This window comes from Zonotrichia leucophrys, chromosome 13 (genome assembly GCF_028769735.1).
Source record: "Zonotrichia leucophrys gambelii isolate GWCS_2022_RI chromosome 13, RI_Zleu_2.0, whole genome shotgun sequence".
NCBI classification, from domain to species: domain Eukaryota; kingdom Metazoa; phylum Chordata; class Aves; order Passeriformes; family Passerellidae; genus Zonotrichia; species Zonotrichia leucophrys.
The window spans coordinates 16,010,053-16,027,085 of record NC_088183.1 but is presented as its reverse complement, the minus strand read 5'-3'; the positions used below and the strand labels follow the sequence as shown (position 1 = coordinate 16,027,085).

At 52.9% G+C, this 17,033-nt stretch overlaps 1 protein-coding gene across 7 annotated transcripts in view; it reads right to left on the bottom strand.

Annotated features, from left to right (window-relative positions):
* The window catches only part of LOC135453826 (protocadherin gamma-C5-like), a 157,793-nt gene that overhangs the window by 79,387 nt on the left and 61,373 nt on the right, over positions 1-17,033 (bottom strand). The window contains exon 1 of one of the 7 annotated variants that reach the window (XM_064725232.1): positions 8,937-11,539. The exons of 5 other annotated variants lie outside the window; for them this stretch is intronic. In XM_064725232.1, coding sequence (XP_064581302.1) covers positions 8,937-11,420 — 2,484 coding nt within the window. In that variant the 5' untranslated portion in view covers positions 11,421-11,539. Of the gene's footprint in view, positions 1-4,977; positions 7,481-8,936; positions 11,540-17,033 lie in introns of those variants that run through there. One more of the 7 variants, XM_064725239.1, reaches the window with a different exon arrangement.

Below are 17,033 nucleotides of genomic sequence, written 5' to 3'. Positions count from 1 at the left end.
CATCTCTGCCCTGCAGTGAATCAGCTCCAATCGGTGTCAGCTGCAAATTGCCTGAAGGTGCCTCAATCCCACTGGCCATGCAGGTGCTGAACAGAACTGGGCCCACTCAGGGCCCTGGAGGGACAGCACAAGTCACTGCTTTGCACCTGGACATGGAGCCACTGTCTGGAACTCTCTGCAGGGGACTCTCCAGCCTGTTCCTCAGCCATTTGACAGCCTCCAGGTGATTGCCCAGCAGGTTCCTCTGGGTGATGGCCTGGGGGACACTGCACACCTTCTCCCACTGGGCCCTGCTCTGTCCATGGAAGCCTTGGCTGGGCTGGGTGGTCACTCTGCACTTGGACAGCTGCAGCAGAGATGATCCTGCATGATTCCACCACAGACAAAATGTTCCTGGCTGAGCACACCAGGAGTGCTTCTGAAACCCTTCCTCTGTGCAGCTGGAAACATCCCAGCTGTGTGTGGGAACTGCACCTGCACTCGGGCAGCTGGCACAGAGGACACCTTCCACATGAGATCAGACACCCTGAGCCTGAGCTCATGACAACAAGCAATGCAAGAGGTAGAAAGACATGGAAATGTACAGATGCAATAAATTTTGTAGGTCTGCCTTGCCCTACAGAAGCAACTCAAATCCCCCTGGACTCCATCAGGCACAGCCTGGTGTTATCTGTGACATGTGACAAGCAAGGCAATGACCCAGTTCTTCTCCAGCCTCACACACAGAGCTCCCCTCTCTGCTTTTTCTTCCATGCCAGGCCACTCTGAGGTTTTGCTCATGGCCATCTCCTCACTGCTCAAATCCATCATGAGATGATAATGCACTGCAGCCACACCCAGAAGGGAGGTGCAATTGTCTGCTCACCTCCATTATGATAAGGAACTGAAGGATTCTAGAGCACACAAATGATAAACAATCTTACTAAAAGATCAGCAGTCATCCAACTGAGAATGGCTCATCAAACCATTGGCTTAGGGGGAATCTCCTCCCCATCCTTATCACATGCTCTGTTCCACAGAGAGGCAAAGTCTACTAAAGTCATATTTACATCTATTTCTCCCAACAGGAACAGAACACAAAGTCACTCTCATATCTCCTGCCTTCCACTCCCACTGCAACAAGAGCAAGGAATATTGGCACATCATATGTTACTAAGCAAAGCTCCATTGTTGATAATAGTATGTATACCCAAATACTGAGTAAATCAACGGAAAACAAAACAAAGCAAAAAACACCCAGAAATCCTGAAATCATTAATTAGATAAGGCAAGGAAGCATTAGAAGACAACAACAAAAAAGAGATGCTCACAGGGAAATCTTCCAGGCCTTTATTGCAGGCCTTAAAATCCATCTCTGAGAGCACCAGGAAGTCACTGAGGACTCAATCTGCAAGTGTGAGGCCCTGAGGGCTTCCACAGCACAGCAGGATAGAGGGCGTCAGTTGAAGAATGACTCCTCTCCTCAGCAACTCTTTCTACTGCATGGCCTGCTCGCCTTGCACACTTATAAAACCATCATTTTAAACACCTTGTGATCGGCCTTCTTCTAAAGAAAAATATTCTGACAAATTACAACAGATTCCCTTATTGCCTCATATGCATAGTACCCAAACAATGTTCAGACTTAAATGACTGAAGTAAGGATGTCCTGAAAAACATCAGTCACTGCTTCATATTTCAAAAAAATTATCTGATATGTAAAGATGAGCTGCAACCTTCTGGGAAACAAAGACCTGAATGAAAGTGAAATTACAATTCTAAAGAATCTCTATATCACTATGTGGCATAGAGATACAGATAATGGAGCTTTCACACAGGATTAATTAGCTCTTTCAGCCAACAAGTATGGTTCAACATCAACAGTTACTGTGGAAAATGTTATTCTTAGAGGACTGACATTGTCTTTCATGACAGAGACACAAGGATCACAACAACAATGGCACTGCCTTTGGCACCAAGCATCAAATCAAACCATTTCCCTGCCAAACCCACACTGTGTCCCCCATTTCCCTGGCACAGAACTGAGCTCTCACCCTCCTCACTCTGCATTCACAGCCTTCAGTTTCACCATCAACACAAACCACAGTTTTGGTTCCATGCTGGCCACAGAGAAAACAACACCTTGGGGAAACATCCATTCATGAAGTTGTATTTGTTGAATGAAATATTCAAGGTCAGGCTGGCTGGGGCTCTGAGCCACCTGCCCTGGTGGAAGATGTCCCTGCCCATGGCAGAGCAGCTGGAACAAGAGGATCCTTAAGGTCCTTTGCAACACAAACCATTCTCTCATGTGGTGCTTCTGGGATTCCATGACTACAAGTACAGCTACAAGGAATGGATAACAGATATTCTCCCTACTGGAGAATGACATGCTTCAAGTTTGCAAGATTGCCAGACAAATTCAGCTTTACTCCTTGACAAAAATACAAGCAAAAAAAACAAGCACACCAACCCAACCCTACCCAATAAATCACAACCCAACTTAACCCAAATAAATTATCCAAAGGAACTAAAATGAACCCAGCAAGAATGGGAAAACACCAGAAGAGTATCAGTCATGGCCTCATATTGCAGACAGGCACAACTGCAGTATATACACAACCCAGCAAACTCAACTGTAACCAATACACAGGGGCCTCACACAGGAGTCACTACACAGGCCCCAGACTGTCATTTCCTTGGATAGTAAGAGAAAGAAAAGCTTGGAACCACAGCTGGGGCCCTCATCTAAATACCATGACAAATACAACTGGACACAATTCATTCATTCATTTTGAACTGAATCACACTGAACTCCAGCACCACCCCTCTCTCTGCATACACAGATTTCTCCTCTCTGGCCAAACATAACATGGAAGCAAACTCTGCATACAGACATCATTAGATGAAAGTTGTGTGCACAATTTCTCAGAGCCCAAGCAACAACTAAGGTTATTCTGTTCCTCCCAATTATTTGAACAAGTGGGAAATCTCATATATGCCATAAATTATTACCAGCTCTGTCTAAGACCCACACATCCAAGTATCTCCTCAAAGGCAGCATCACCATTCTTCAGCACATGGACTCCCCAAAGTATGTGTGACTGTCACTTTTGGTGCAAAGGAATATGGGACTCAAACTAGGCCCTTTCAGTCCAAACCACACAATTGAAATTCATACGACTCCTCCTGACTCATTTTCAGAAGGCCAGCAATGGACCCGGGGATCAACAAAACACAGGCCATGTCTCCACCAGGGCCTCCTCACAAACCACACAACCAACACTCTCTTCTAAGCCTTCTATCCCACCTCCCACGGAGAGCATAGATCATCAGAATTTAGAGAGACTCCCCCAATAGGAAAGTTACTCAACTGCATCTCCTTACCATGGATAATATTTGACTTCACATACAAGACAGCAGACAAGAAAAAACATTTATTACAGAGACATTTTAGGAATCTTGTCTATGGAAATGTCTCTGTCTTTTCATCTATAAACAAGAAAGAACCATTTTCAGATCATCAGAAGAATAAGAGAGGAAGTTAACACCTTCAGAATTGAAGAGCTCACAACACTCTCATGAATTATTTAACTCACAGTAGATATTGATAACATTGTTTATAGGCACTGACCACACAGCTGGCAATTCCCATAACCCATCTGTCATAAGTGCAAAATTAAGCCTTGAAGTGACACCATTATAATGACAAACAAATACTTATTAAGAGCTGGTCAAGGTTCTCCATGCAGCTGGAATACAGACCTTCTAAACAATTACTTTGGGGAGAAGAACTCCACATTCCTTCATGCTAGAGATAGAAACTGGACAGGGGATGGAGTAAAACATTCCCTTGAGTCTTTCAGCAGACATTCCCACACAGCTCACAGCACTCACACTTCCAACCCTTCACACCATCCATGGTGTGCTTTCACCCATTTATCATAAAAACGTGTGAGAGTGAAGGCCCAGATCCCCAGTCCATTTTTCTTGTCAGCACCAATTTCACACAGCAAACTGCACATCTTTGTGCTGTGGAAGATACATTTGCTGCTCACTGAAGTTCTGTGAAGAGACTTTGTAGGTCTCAAATGAAAAACCGAGCAGTCTTCCCAGAGACACTGACTCAGTGAATATCTGCTCACAGGGAATTATGCCCACCTTGTACCTCCCACAGCACCTCGAATCTCTCCTTCCCATCCAGGCAATTCTCTTGCCATGCTAAATACTTTCTACCCAAGGCTCATCCAGCTCCATCTGATATAGCTCTACCTGAAAAACAAGAAAAAACCAAAGCGGTTCTACCATTTCCTCCTCCACATGCAGCCACACACAGCCTTTTCAAAGAATCACAATTTCGAGAAGATCCTTTATCCTCATAACAGACAGACAGACATCATCAATGACTACTTGTTGCCTGGTCCAAGTTCTTTATTTCAGAAAAGACCAAAGAATGGATGACACAAACACTTCCTGCAGACCTTTAGTATGTATCATGGACAGCGATAAATGCTGAGAAGAATATGCAGAGAAGTTCCACACAAAGCCATCAGCATTTTATTCAAGACAGATTCTACCTATTCAAGCACATGTGCTCTTGGTAAAACACATGAGTCTTCTAAAAAGCTGTATTTCTTAATAATGTGATCCATCCCTTCAGAAGATCTAATACGAAGAGCAAGACAGATTCCAGACAGCGCAGCTGACACAGGGGAAGCAATGACTGGAACCTGATCAATACCCAAACTGCTGACCTCACCAACAGTGTGCCAGCAGCAGCCTTCTCCCTCCTTCCTTCTTCACGAACTGGAAGGCTGAGGACCCACCCCATGTTCATATACTGACAGCAATGCGCAAAAGACTTCAGAACTACAACAAAGGAAACTTTACCATGCTTGCAGAAATAGTCTCATATACAAGCCAGAGAACACGGCGGGGAAAGGGCAGGGCAGCATCACAAGAAAGCGTCTTGGATAAAACCTGTACAGAGGAACTCACCGAGAGAGGGGCGAGGTCCGAGGGGAGGGCGCCGGCCGGGTCCTCGTGGCCGAGCAGCGGCGCGGGCTCGTCGGGCGGCGGGCGGGCCGGGAGGGTGTCGCAGCAGCTGGCGGCCGAGAAGCGCAGGTGGCTCTTGCGCGAGTCGGCCGTGAGCGACACGTCGTGCGAGTAGGACTGCAGGAAGGCGCGCACGCCGTCGATGCCCACGAAGTGCGAGACGGGCACGCCGCGCAAGGCGCCGCTGTCCGGCGGCAGCAGCTGCTGGCGGTGGCAGCGGCGCAGGCGCAGCGCCAGCAGCAGCAGCAGGAAGGCCACGAAGAGGCACGAGACGGCGGCCACGGCCAGCACGAGCCAGCGCGTCAGGCTGGCGGCCGGCTCGCCCGGCGCCGCCGCCTCGTGCGCCGCGCTGCCCAGCTCGGCCAGCAGCTCGGCCACGCTCTCGGCCAGCACCACGCTCAGCGTGGCCGTGGCCGACAGCGCCGGCCGCCCGTGGTCCCGCACCAGCACCACCAGGCTGTGGCGCGCCGCGTCGCGGGCCAGCGGCGAGCGCGCCGTGCGCACCTCGCCGCTGTGCAGCCCCACGCGGAACAGCCCCGGCTCCGTGGCCTTGGCCAGCTCGTACGACAGCCACGCGTTCTGCCCCGCGTCCGCGTCCACCGCCACCACCTTGGCCACCAGCGCGCCGGCCTCCGACCGCCGCGGCGCCAGCTCCACGCCCGACCACGCCGCCGCTGCAGCGGCCGCCGGCGGCGGGTACAGCACCTGCGGCGCGTTGTCGTTCTCGTCCACGATCTGCAGCCGCACCGACACGTTGCTGCTCAGCGCCGGCGCGCCGCCGTCCTCCGCCCGCACGCACAGCTGCAGCTCGCGCAGCTGCTCGTAGTCCAAGGAGCGCAGCGCGTACAGCGCGCCCGTCTCCGCCTGCACCGACACGTACGACGACAGCGGCGCGCCCCGCACCCGCCCCTCCGCCAGCCGGTAGCGCACGCGCGCGTTCTGCCCCCAGTCCGCGTCCGTGGCGCGCACCGTCAGCACCAGCGCGCCCGCCGCGTTGTTCTCCGCCAGCCGCGCGCTGTAGCGCTCCTCCGCGAACACCGGCGCGTTGTCGTTCACGTCCAGCACCCGCAGCGCCAGCACCGCGCTGCTCTGCAGCGACGGCGACCCGCCGTCGGCCGCCCGCACCGTCACGTTGTACTCCGACACCTGCTCCCGGTCCAGTTCCTTCGCTGTCACCACGCGGTAGTAGTCCTTGAACGATTTCTCCAGCCGGAACGGGACGCCCTCATCAAGTGAGCAGCGCACGGCACCGTTAGGTCCAGAGTCCCGGTCCTGCACGTGCAGCAGGGCGACCGTCGTCCCCGGAGGAGCGTCCTCAGCAATCTCACTTAGTGCCGACCTCACCGAAATCACCGGCACATTATCGTTTTTGTCTGTCACCGTGATCGTGACTTTGGCAGTGTCGAAAAGGCCTCCTCCATCCCGTGCCTGCACCTCCAGTTCGTAAGAGTCGCCTTCCTCGAAATCCAGGTTTCGCAACAGACTGATCGCTCCACTTTCAGAGTCCAGATGGAAGATAATCGATGCTATGTCCGACACTTTTTTCAAAGAGTATTTAATGTGTCCGTACAGCCCCTCGTCGGCGTCTGTGGTCGTGACAGTGACGAGGGTTGAGTCCACGGGCACGTCCTCGGGCACATGCACCGTGTACTCCGCCTGGCTGAACACGGGCGCGTTGTCGTTCGCGTCCACCACGGTCACGCGGATCCGAACCGTGCCCGTCCGTGCCGGATCGCCACCGTCCATCGCCCTCAGCACCAGCTCGTGAAACGCCGCCTCCTCCCGGTCCAGCGCCTTCGCCAGCACCAGCTCGGGACGATGATCGCCGCCGGGGCCCGCCTGCACGGCCAGCGAGAAGTGCTCGTCGCCGCTCAGCTCGTAGCTCTGCAGCGAATTCCGGCCCAAGTCTGGGTCGTGAGCCTCGACCAGGGGAAACCGCGATCCCGGGGCTGTCGTCTCGCTTATTCTTTCTTCCAGCTCAACTTCCTTGAAGCTCGGAGCGTTGTCGTTAATATCCATGATCTCCACTTCTATTTGGTAAACCTGCATCTGTCCCTCCACTATCAGCTCACAGCAAATCACACATTTCTCCACCAGCCGGCACAGCTGCTCCCTGTCGATCCTCTCCGCCGTCACTAAATGTCCCGTCTTCCCGTGCAGAGCGAAATATTGGATACTACCTTCGGAGACAACACGGACGCCGCGATCTCGGATCTCCGGCAGCTGCAGCCCCAGGTCCTTGGCCACGTCGCCCACGAACGAGCCCTTGGGCATCTCCTCGGGCACCGAGTAGCGCAGCTGCCCCCGCACCGCCTCCCACGCCGCCAGCAGCACGGCCCAGAGCAGAGCTCGCTGCCGCCGGCCCCAGCGCCTCCCCGCCGCGCACATCTCGGCCGCGGCACCGCTCGTTCTCTTGCAGCTCCTCGCCGCCAACGCAGAAGCTCCGGCTGCGACTCTGCTCCAAGCTTCTGCTCGGTATTTCGGCCACCGTCCCTTCCGTCCTGCTATAGAATGGCTCCGCACCGCGGGGACGATCGCAGACCGCCGGCCGCCGAGCCAGACCCAGACCGAGCGAGTGATCGAGCCGATCCGCAGCGGGCGGGGCTGCCGGTAGCGCTCCGAGTTTTCTCTCGCTCCTCTCGGTCAACAGCGGCGCCCGCAGCCTCCTCCCGGCACTGCAGGCACCGAGCGCTGCCCGGCGCTGCCCGCCCTGCCTCGCACACGGAGAGATCACGGGACGCGACATGACCGCTAAGAAAACGTCGCTTTTACTCCAGCGCGGACGTCCTGCTTGGGCTTTTGATCTCTGGTTTCATCATCCACCCCTGAAGACTTGACAGAAGTAGCAAGCTTCGTGCGATTATGCCATTCATACCGCCCTGGAAGATGTCTTTATCATGATCGTATAACGTGGACGAAACTATCCCTGAATGTGACGTCTGAAGTATCACGGGCTTTACTGCATACGATCAAAAGCGCAAACCCCTACACCAATTCATTTTTTATACGAGTCGTGCTTGAAGAACAGCCTTTTAGTAGATCATATAAAGTTAAGGACTATGAGAACTACTCATGAACACTCACAATGTTCACAACAGTCACCGAATCCAGCACTGCAGGGAAAGTCGTTGCTATTTAGCACAGGCACATCACACACTACTCCTAATAAATCTGCGTTACTCCCCCTTCTTCAATCACAACTTCGCAATTTTTCATTAGAATTATACTCAACACAGGCATGACAAGCTCGCTCTGCTGACTTAATACTTGGGCATTAAATAAAGTATCGGGAACATCTAGATGATAATGGCACTAAGGCGAGGTACACAGTTCGGGTACTTAGCAAGTGATACATACAGAGTTGGGTCCATCCACAGAGAGCTTTTTTGAAATCCTAAATTAACCTGACTGTGGAAGCATTCCTACAGCAGCCTTCCCTCAAAATAAGGGGTTTGTTCCACGTATCAGAAGGTCCAAACACATACCTTTGACTAAAAGCCATCGGGAAGGAAAACTCTCCAAACCAAACCCATCATGTACATCTCATTCTACAAAATAAAGATGCACCTTCCTCCTTAATACAAGTAGCAATATAGAAAAAATAATTTTGCTAAAGAAAATCCTTCAGCTAAATCAGATTGTGTCACGAATTAAAATGCACTTCAAAACTCCTGAACGGTACGAACCTCCCACAGACCCGACCAAGCTTGCAGCAGATGAGGCAGCTATTGCCCGTTTGCAATACTTGATGCAAAAAGAAACGAGGGAAAGGACTTTTTCACGGCATCATGGACTAAATTAAAACCACTAACAGACTCAGGGAAGAAAAAAACAACAAGAGTTCGCTGCCACCACCACGTCGTTATGTAAAGGAGCAGAAGGAAGGGATTCGCTTTACACACCTGAGCTGCGTCAGGGTCGACTAGTGGCTCTCCCACGACGACGTCACTGTTCATGCTCGGCTTGTCGCAGGCATCGCCGCCCAGAAGCTCCTCCGCCGACAGGATGGGCACCGGCGGCGGCGGCGGCCAAGCGGCCTCGGGCACGGCGCGGGCGGGCGGCGGCACGCACAGGTTGTAGGAGTAGGGCAAGGTGCCCTCGCAGAAGTCGGCCGGGAAGGCGGCGCCGGCCAGCGAGAAGCGCTGCGCGCCCAGGCAGCGCAGCACGGCGGGCGGCCCGGCCCGGCGCAGCCGCGCCAGCACGGCCAGCGCCACGCTCAGCACCAAGAGCGCCGAGAGCAGCGCCAGCGCCAGCACCAGGTAGAACTGCAGCTCGGCCGCCGCCGCCGCCTCGGCGGCCGCCGGCCGCTCGCTCAGCTCCGGCAGCGCCTCCTGCAAGCTCTCGGCCAGCACCACGTGCAGCGTGGCCGTGGCCGACAGCGCCGGCTGCCCGTGGTCCTTGACCATGGCCACCAGCCGCTGCTTGGCCGCATCCCGCTCGCCCACGGCGCGCGCCGTGCGCACCTCGCCGCTGTGCAGCCCCACGCGGAACAGCGCCGGCTCCGACGCCTGCACCAGCTCGTACGACAGCCACGCGTTGCGCCCCGCGTCCGCGTCCACCGCCACCACCTTGGCCACCAGGTAGCCGGCCTCGGCCGAGCGCGGAACCACCTCGAAAGCCGGCGCCGCCGCCGCCCCTCCCGCAGCCTCTCCGGCCGCCGCCGCCGCGGGCCAGAGCACCCTGGGCGCGTTGTCGTTGCGGTCCAGCACGAAGACGCGCACCGTGGCCGTGGAGCTGCGCGCCGGCGAGCCGCCGTCCTGCGCCCGCACGGCCACCGTGAACTCGCGGCACTGCTCGTAGTCCAAGGAGCGCTGCGCGTACAGCGCGCCGCTCCGCGCCTCCACCGACACCAGCGGCGCCGCGCCCGCCGCGCCCGCGCTGCCGCCCGCCAGCCAGTAGCTCACGCGCCCGTTGGCGCCCGCGTCCGCGTCCCGCGCCTGCACGCGCAGCACCAGCGCGCCCGCCGCGTTGTTCTCCGCCACGTACGCGCTGTACGCCGCCTCCTCGAACACCGGCGCGTTGTCGTTCACGTCCGACACCTCCAGCACCAGCTCCCGGCTGCTCCACAGCGCCGGCCTGCCCCGGTCCCGGGCCACCACCGTCACGCGATGCTCCGACGCCTGCTCGCGGTCCAGCGCGCCCGATGTCACCACCTTGTACGAACCACCGGGGGACGACACGATCGACAGCGGCGCCTCTCCCGACAGCTCGCACGACACCTGACCGTTCTCGCCCGAATCAGGGTCGTTCACGTTCAGCACGGCCACCACAGTACCGGCCGGCGCGTCCTCGGGCACGGGGCTCGAGAGTGACAGAATGGTGATTTCTGGCGCGTTGTCATTCTCGTCGGTGATGTCGATCTGCACTTCGCAGTGACTCGTGAGCCCGCCGCCATCTCTCGCCTCCACGCCGAAGACGTATTTATTCTTCTCCTCAAAATCGAGGGGGCCCGCTGTCCTCACTTCCCCGCTCTCGCTGTCGATAGTGAACAACGCCCTGACGGAGTCCGGGACGCTGCCCAAGGAGTAGGACACTCGCCCGTTAGAGCCTGCGTCAGCATCCGTCGCCCGTACCCGCAGCACCACCGACTCCACTGGCAGATTCTCTGCAATTCTCGCCTCGTAGAGATTTTTGCTGAACACGGGTGGGTTGTCGTTGGCATCTGTCACGTTGATGCGAACCTGGACAGTCCCGGACCTCGCAGGATCCCCACCGTCTACGGCCATCAGCACCAGCTCAAAGGAACTCTGCTTCTCCCGATCCAACACCCTCTCCAGGACTAATTCCGGCTGCTTCTTTCCACCCGGCTTTTCCTTCATGGACAGGGAGAACGACGGGTTGCTTGTGAGTTGGTAAGTCAACATTGAGTTCTTTCCTGCGTCGGAATCTCGCGCCATCTCCAGCGGAAACCGAGCACCGGGAAGCGTCCATTCACCAATCTCGAGGTCCAGAACAGCCTTCTTGAAGACCGGGGAATTGTCATTCACGTCCTCAATGGACACCTCGACATGGAAAACGTTCAGCGGGTTGTGCACCAGCGCCTCGAAGCTGACAGAGCAGGTCGCCGACTCGCCACACATCTCCTCCCGGTCCAGCCTCTCGTTCACGTACAGGTTCCCGTTCTCCTCATTCACCGTGAAGTATTTCAGCTGCTTCTTGCCGCCAGACGCCACCTGCAGCTTGCGCGCCGGCAGCTCGTCCGCGCTGAGCCCCAGGTCCCGCGCCAGCGGCCCCACCAGCGAGCCTCTGCCCAGCTCCTCGGCGATGGCGTAGCGGACCCGCTCGGCCGCCGCCCGGCACCACACGCACAGCAGCAGCAGCAGCAGCGCGGCCAGCAGCGCTCGCCCGCCGCCCGGCCCAAGCCTCTGCCGCCGCCTCACCGCCATTCTCTGCCCGCTGCGCTCGCCGCGCTCCTGCCTCCTGCCGCTGCCCTGCCTCCCTTCCAGCCGCTCTCGCCGCCCACAACAGACACCGCTGAAAGCCACCCACACCGCTCGGGCCGCCTCTCGCCGCCGCCGCTGCTGCTGTCGCTGCCGCTGCCGCTGCGGCCGGCGCCGGGCGAGCGAGCAGCCTGCGGGGGCAGGACGCTGCGGCGGCGGCGGCTCCAGCGGCGCTCGCCGGCGGCCAACAGCGACACCCGGAGGCGCCGCCGCGACACTGCAGCCGCCGCACGCCCGCGCTCAAGGGGGCCCGGCTTTGGGCGGGGCTCAGCGGCTGCACCGGCCCCGGGGGCTCTCCCCGACCGCAAACACCGAGAGCAGGAGCTCCGGCTTAATTCCACTCCAAGGCGTTTCTATCTGAGATGTGTTGATGGGTGCTTTTAGGGAATTCTTTTCAGTCACAGTGAGTAGTCAGAAGGAAATATTCATAGCAGGGAGGTAAATAATAGAATTTAGCCACTGTTCATAAAATCACGGCTCATTTACACCACCAATAAACGATAATATGGGGAAGACGTAAAGAGATTTTTCGCAGTTCTCTTGAATTGTCCTTTCATTATCTGGGATTAATAGTTTGGAGATATAGATCAGCCTAAAGTAATATAAGCATCCCTTTATGCCAACCCACCAGGATAATATTTACTCTTTTCTTTATGACTCATTAAACTTGTTTTATCTGCATCCACATATCTGAGTGCCTGAGGATGGAAAGTGCAAAGAAACGCTAAGTTCTTCACAGAGCACGACAATACTTTTCGTTTCCCACTATAACTTTTCTGTAAAGGCTATTTAATCCACAGCTCTGATATGAGCAGGAACACTTTGTGCTAGACATAAACGTTGGAGGCATGTCGAAAATTTCTCTGGGCAATATCTTCCCTTTTACCACAACCCACACCGAAAAGCGTTCTCCTAATCAAAACCTCCTTTCTCTTAGTTAAAAACACTGCTCTGCTCTTTTACAACAACTGGCCCAGGTACACAGAGCTTTCTCCATATTTCCTATAAAGTTATTCATAAACTGACACAGCAAAAACAAACTTAGAAAAGTCTACACAGAGGTATCATGCTTGAACACCGTCAGTCCTTCTGCATAACAGAAATATTCCAGCCCTCAGGCCATTTCCATGATCCTTCTGGGAAATCTAGCATGTCCATTGGGATATTGGCCCAAGATCTGCATGCAGTCTATGCTCTCACAGAAAGAGTTTAGAGGAGAGGAAGGACCACCCTAGAACCTGCCAGGCAGAGTGCTTGTCATGCAGTGCAGGACACAATTCCAGCAGCAGGTGCCCATGCGCAGCTCATGCCCCACCTCATCACCCACCAATAACCCAAAGCACTTCTCTGCAAAGCTCTTCCCTATCCCCCACTCTCTCTGTAAACTGGGGATTGCCCCAGCCCAGCTGCAGGACCTTGCACTTTGATCCATTTCATGATGGCTGCACGGGGCCACTTCTGCAGCCCATCCCTGGCTGCCATCTCTGCCCTGCAGTGAATCAGCTCCAATCGGTGTCAGCTGCAAATTGCCTGAAGGTGCCTCAATCCCACTGGCCATGCAGGTGCTGAACAGAACTGGGCCCAGTCAGGGCCTGGAGGGACAGCACAAGTCACTGCTTTGCACCTGGACATGGAGCCACTGTCTGGAACTCTCTGCAGGGGACTCTCCAGCCTGTTCCTCAGCCATTTGACAGCCTCCAGGTGATTGCCCAGCAGGTTCCTCTGGGTGATGGCCTGGGGGACACTGCACACCTTCTCCCTCTGGGCCCTGCTCTGTCCAGGGAAACCTTGGCTGGGCTGGGTGGCCACTCTGCACTTGGACAGCTGCAGCAGAGAGGATCCTGCATGATTACACCACAGACAAAATGTTCCTGGCTGAGCACACCAGGAGTGCTTGTGAAACCCTTCCTCTGTGCAGCTGGAAACATCCCAGCTGTGTGTGGGAACTGCACCTGCACTCGGGCAGCTGGCACAGAGGACACCTTCCACATGAGATCAGACACCCTGAGCCTGAGCTCATGATAACAAGCAATGCAGGAGTCAGAAACACATGGAAATGGACAGATGCAATAACATTTTCTAGGTCCGCCTTGCTCTACAGAAGCAACTCAAATCCCACTGGACTCCATCAGGCACAGCCTGGTGTTATCTGTGACATGTGACAAGCAAGGCAATGGCCCAGTTCTTCTCCAGCCTCACGCACAGAGCTCCCCTCTCTGCTTTTTCTTCCATGCCAGGCCACTGTGAGGTTTTGTTTGTGGCCATCTCCTCACTGCTCAAACCCATCATGAGATGATAATGCACTGCAGCCACACCCAGAAGAGAGGTACAGTTGTCTGCTAATAATCACCATTATGATAAGGAACTGAAGGATTCCAGAGCACACAAATGATGAACAATCATACTGAAACATCAGCAGTCATCCAACTGAGAATGGCTAATCAAAACTTTGACTTTGAGGGCATCTCATCTCCATTTTATCACATGCTCTGTTCCACAGAGAGGCAAAGTCTACTAAAGTCATTTTTACATCCACTTCTCCCAACAGGAACAGTAAGAAAAGTCACTCTCATATCTCCTGCCTTTCTCTCCCACTGCAACAAGAACAAGGGACATTGGCACATCATATGTTACTAAATAAAGATGGATTGTTGTTAATTGTAAGTATATCCACATACCATGAAAATCAAGGGAAAACAAAAAACAATAAATAACCCACAGAAACCCTGAAAACATGAATCAGATAAGGGAAGGAAGCATTAGAGGAGTAGAGAGAACCAGAGATGCTCACAGTGAAGTCTTCTAGGCCTTTATTCCAGGCCTTAAAATCCATCCCTGAGAGCAACAGGAAGTCACTGACATCTCAAGGGGCAAGTGTGGCCTGAGGACTTAAAAAGCACAGCAGGATAGGGGGGTTCATTTGAAGAATTGGTCCTCTACTCAGTAACTATTTCTACTGCATGGCTGCTCATCTTGCATAGTTATGAAACCATCATTTTAAAAAGCTTCTTATCGGCCTCTTTCTCAAGATAAAGCTTCTGACAAATCACAAGAGATTCCCTTATCGCTTCTGCCTCATAGTGCCCACACAATGTTCAGTCTTAAGTGACTGAAGTAAGGATGTCCTGAAAAACATCAGTCACTGTTTCATATTTCAAAGTAATGACCAGATTGTGAAAATGAGCTGCAATCTTCTGGGAAACCCAGGCCTGAATGAAAGTGGAATTACAATTCTGAAGAAACTCTATATCACAATGAGGCATGAGGCATAGAGATACAGATAATGGAGGTTTCACACAGGATTAATTACCTCTTCCACCCAAGAGTTATGGTTCAACATGAACAGTTACTGTGGAAAATGTTACTCTTGGAGGACTGACATTGTCTTTCATGACAGAGACACCAGGATCAGAACAGCAATGGCACTGCCTTTGGCACCAAGCATCAAATCAAACCATTTCTCTGCCAAACCCACACTGAGTCCCCCATTTGCCTGGCACAGAACTGAGCTCTCACCCTCCTCACTCTGCATTCACAGCCTTCAGTTTCACCATCAACACCAACCACAATTTTGGTTCCATGGTTGCCACAGAGAAAACAACACCTTGGGGAAACATCCATTCATGAAGTTGTATTTCTTGAATGAAATATTCAAGGTCAGGCTGGCTGGGGCTCTGAGCCACCTGCCCTGGTGGAAGATGTCCCTGCCCATGGCAGAGCAGCTGGAACAAGAGGATCCTTAAGGTCCTTTGCAACACAAACCATTCTCTCATGTGGTGCTTCTGGGATTCTATGATTACAAGTACAGCTACAAGGAATGGCTAAGAGATATTCTCCCTACTGGATAATTATATGTTTGCAGTTTGCAGGATTGCCAGACACATTCAGCTTTACTCCTTGACAAAAAAACAAGCAAACAAATAAACAACCCAACCAAACTCAACCCAAACAAATTATCCACAGGAACTGAAATGAACCAAGACAAGAATGGGAAAACACCAGAAGAGTATCAATCATGGCCTCACAAATTGGGTCAATTGCAGCATATACACAACCCAGCAAACTCAACTGTAACCAATATCCAGGAGCCTCACACAGGACTCACTCCACAGGCCCCAGGCTGTCATTTCCTTGGATAGTAAGAGAAAGTTTGAAAGAACCACAGCTGGGGGCCTCATCTAAACACCAGGACAAACAGAACTGGACACAATTCATTCTTTCATTTTGAACTGAATCGCACTGAACTGCAGAACCAGCCCCGTCTCTGCATACGCAGACTTCTTCTCTCTGGCAAACATAACATTGAAACAAATTTTGCATACAGACATCATTAGAACAAAACTCGTGTGCACAGCTTGTCAGAGCCCAAGCATCACAACTAAGGTTATTCTGCTCTTCCATATTACCTAAAAGAGTGGGAAATTTTATATAGTCTATAAATTTCTACCAGCTCTGTCAAACACCCACACATCCAAGTATCACCTCCAAGACAAAAATCACCATTCTTCAGCACATGGACTACCAAAAGCATGTGTGACTACCACTCTTGATGCAAAGGAATATGGAACCAAACTACGCCATTTCCATCCAAACCACACAATTGAAAATCATACGACTCCTCCTGACTCATTTTCAGAAGGCCAACAATAGCCCTGGGGATCAACAAAACACCACAGGCCATGTCTCCTCCAGGGCCTCCTCACAAACCACACAACCAACACTCTCTTCTAACCCTTCCCACCTCCCATGGATAGCACAGAAATTCAGAATTTGGAGAGGCTCCACCAAGAGGAAAGTTGCTCAGACAGTATCTCTTTACCATGGATAATATTTGACATCACATCCGAGAAATGGGACAAGAAAAGAGCATTTATTAAAGAGATATTTTCGAGCAACACGTATATTAAAGTCTCTCCCTTTCCACCCATAACTGTGATCGAACCATTTTCAGATCATCAGAAGAATGAAACAGAAAGTTAACACCTGCACAACTAAAGAGCTCACAACTCTCTTCTGGGTTATGTAACTCAGAATAGATGATGGATGACGTTGTTTATAGGCACTGAATCCACAGCTTGCAATTCCCATACCCCATCTGTCATAAGTAAAAATGAAACCTTTAAGTGTCACAATTATGATGACATGAAAATACTTAGCAAGAACCTGCCAGAGTTCTCCATGCAACTGGAATACAGATCATCTAGACAATTACTTGGGGAAGAACAACCTCACATTGCTTCATCCTAGAGATAGAAACTGGACAGGGAATGGAAGAAAATATTCCCCTGAGTCTTCCAGCAGACATTCACACACAGCTCACAGCACTCACATTTCCAACCCTACACATCATCCATGCTGTCCTTTCACCCAGACAGATTAAAAACGTGTGACAGTGGAGGCCCAGTTCACCAGACCATTTTTATTCCCAGCACCAATTTCACACAGCTGTCTGTACATCTCTGTGCTGTGGAATATACATTTGCTGCTCACTGGAGTTCTGTGAAGAGACTTCAAAGGTCTCAAAGGAAAAGCTGAGCAGTCTTCCAAGAGACACAGAGT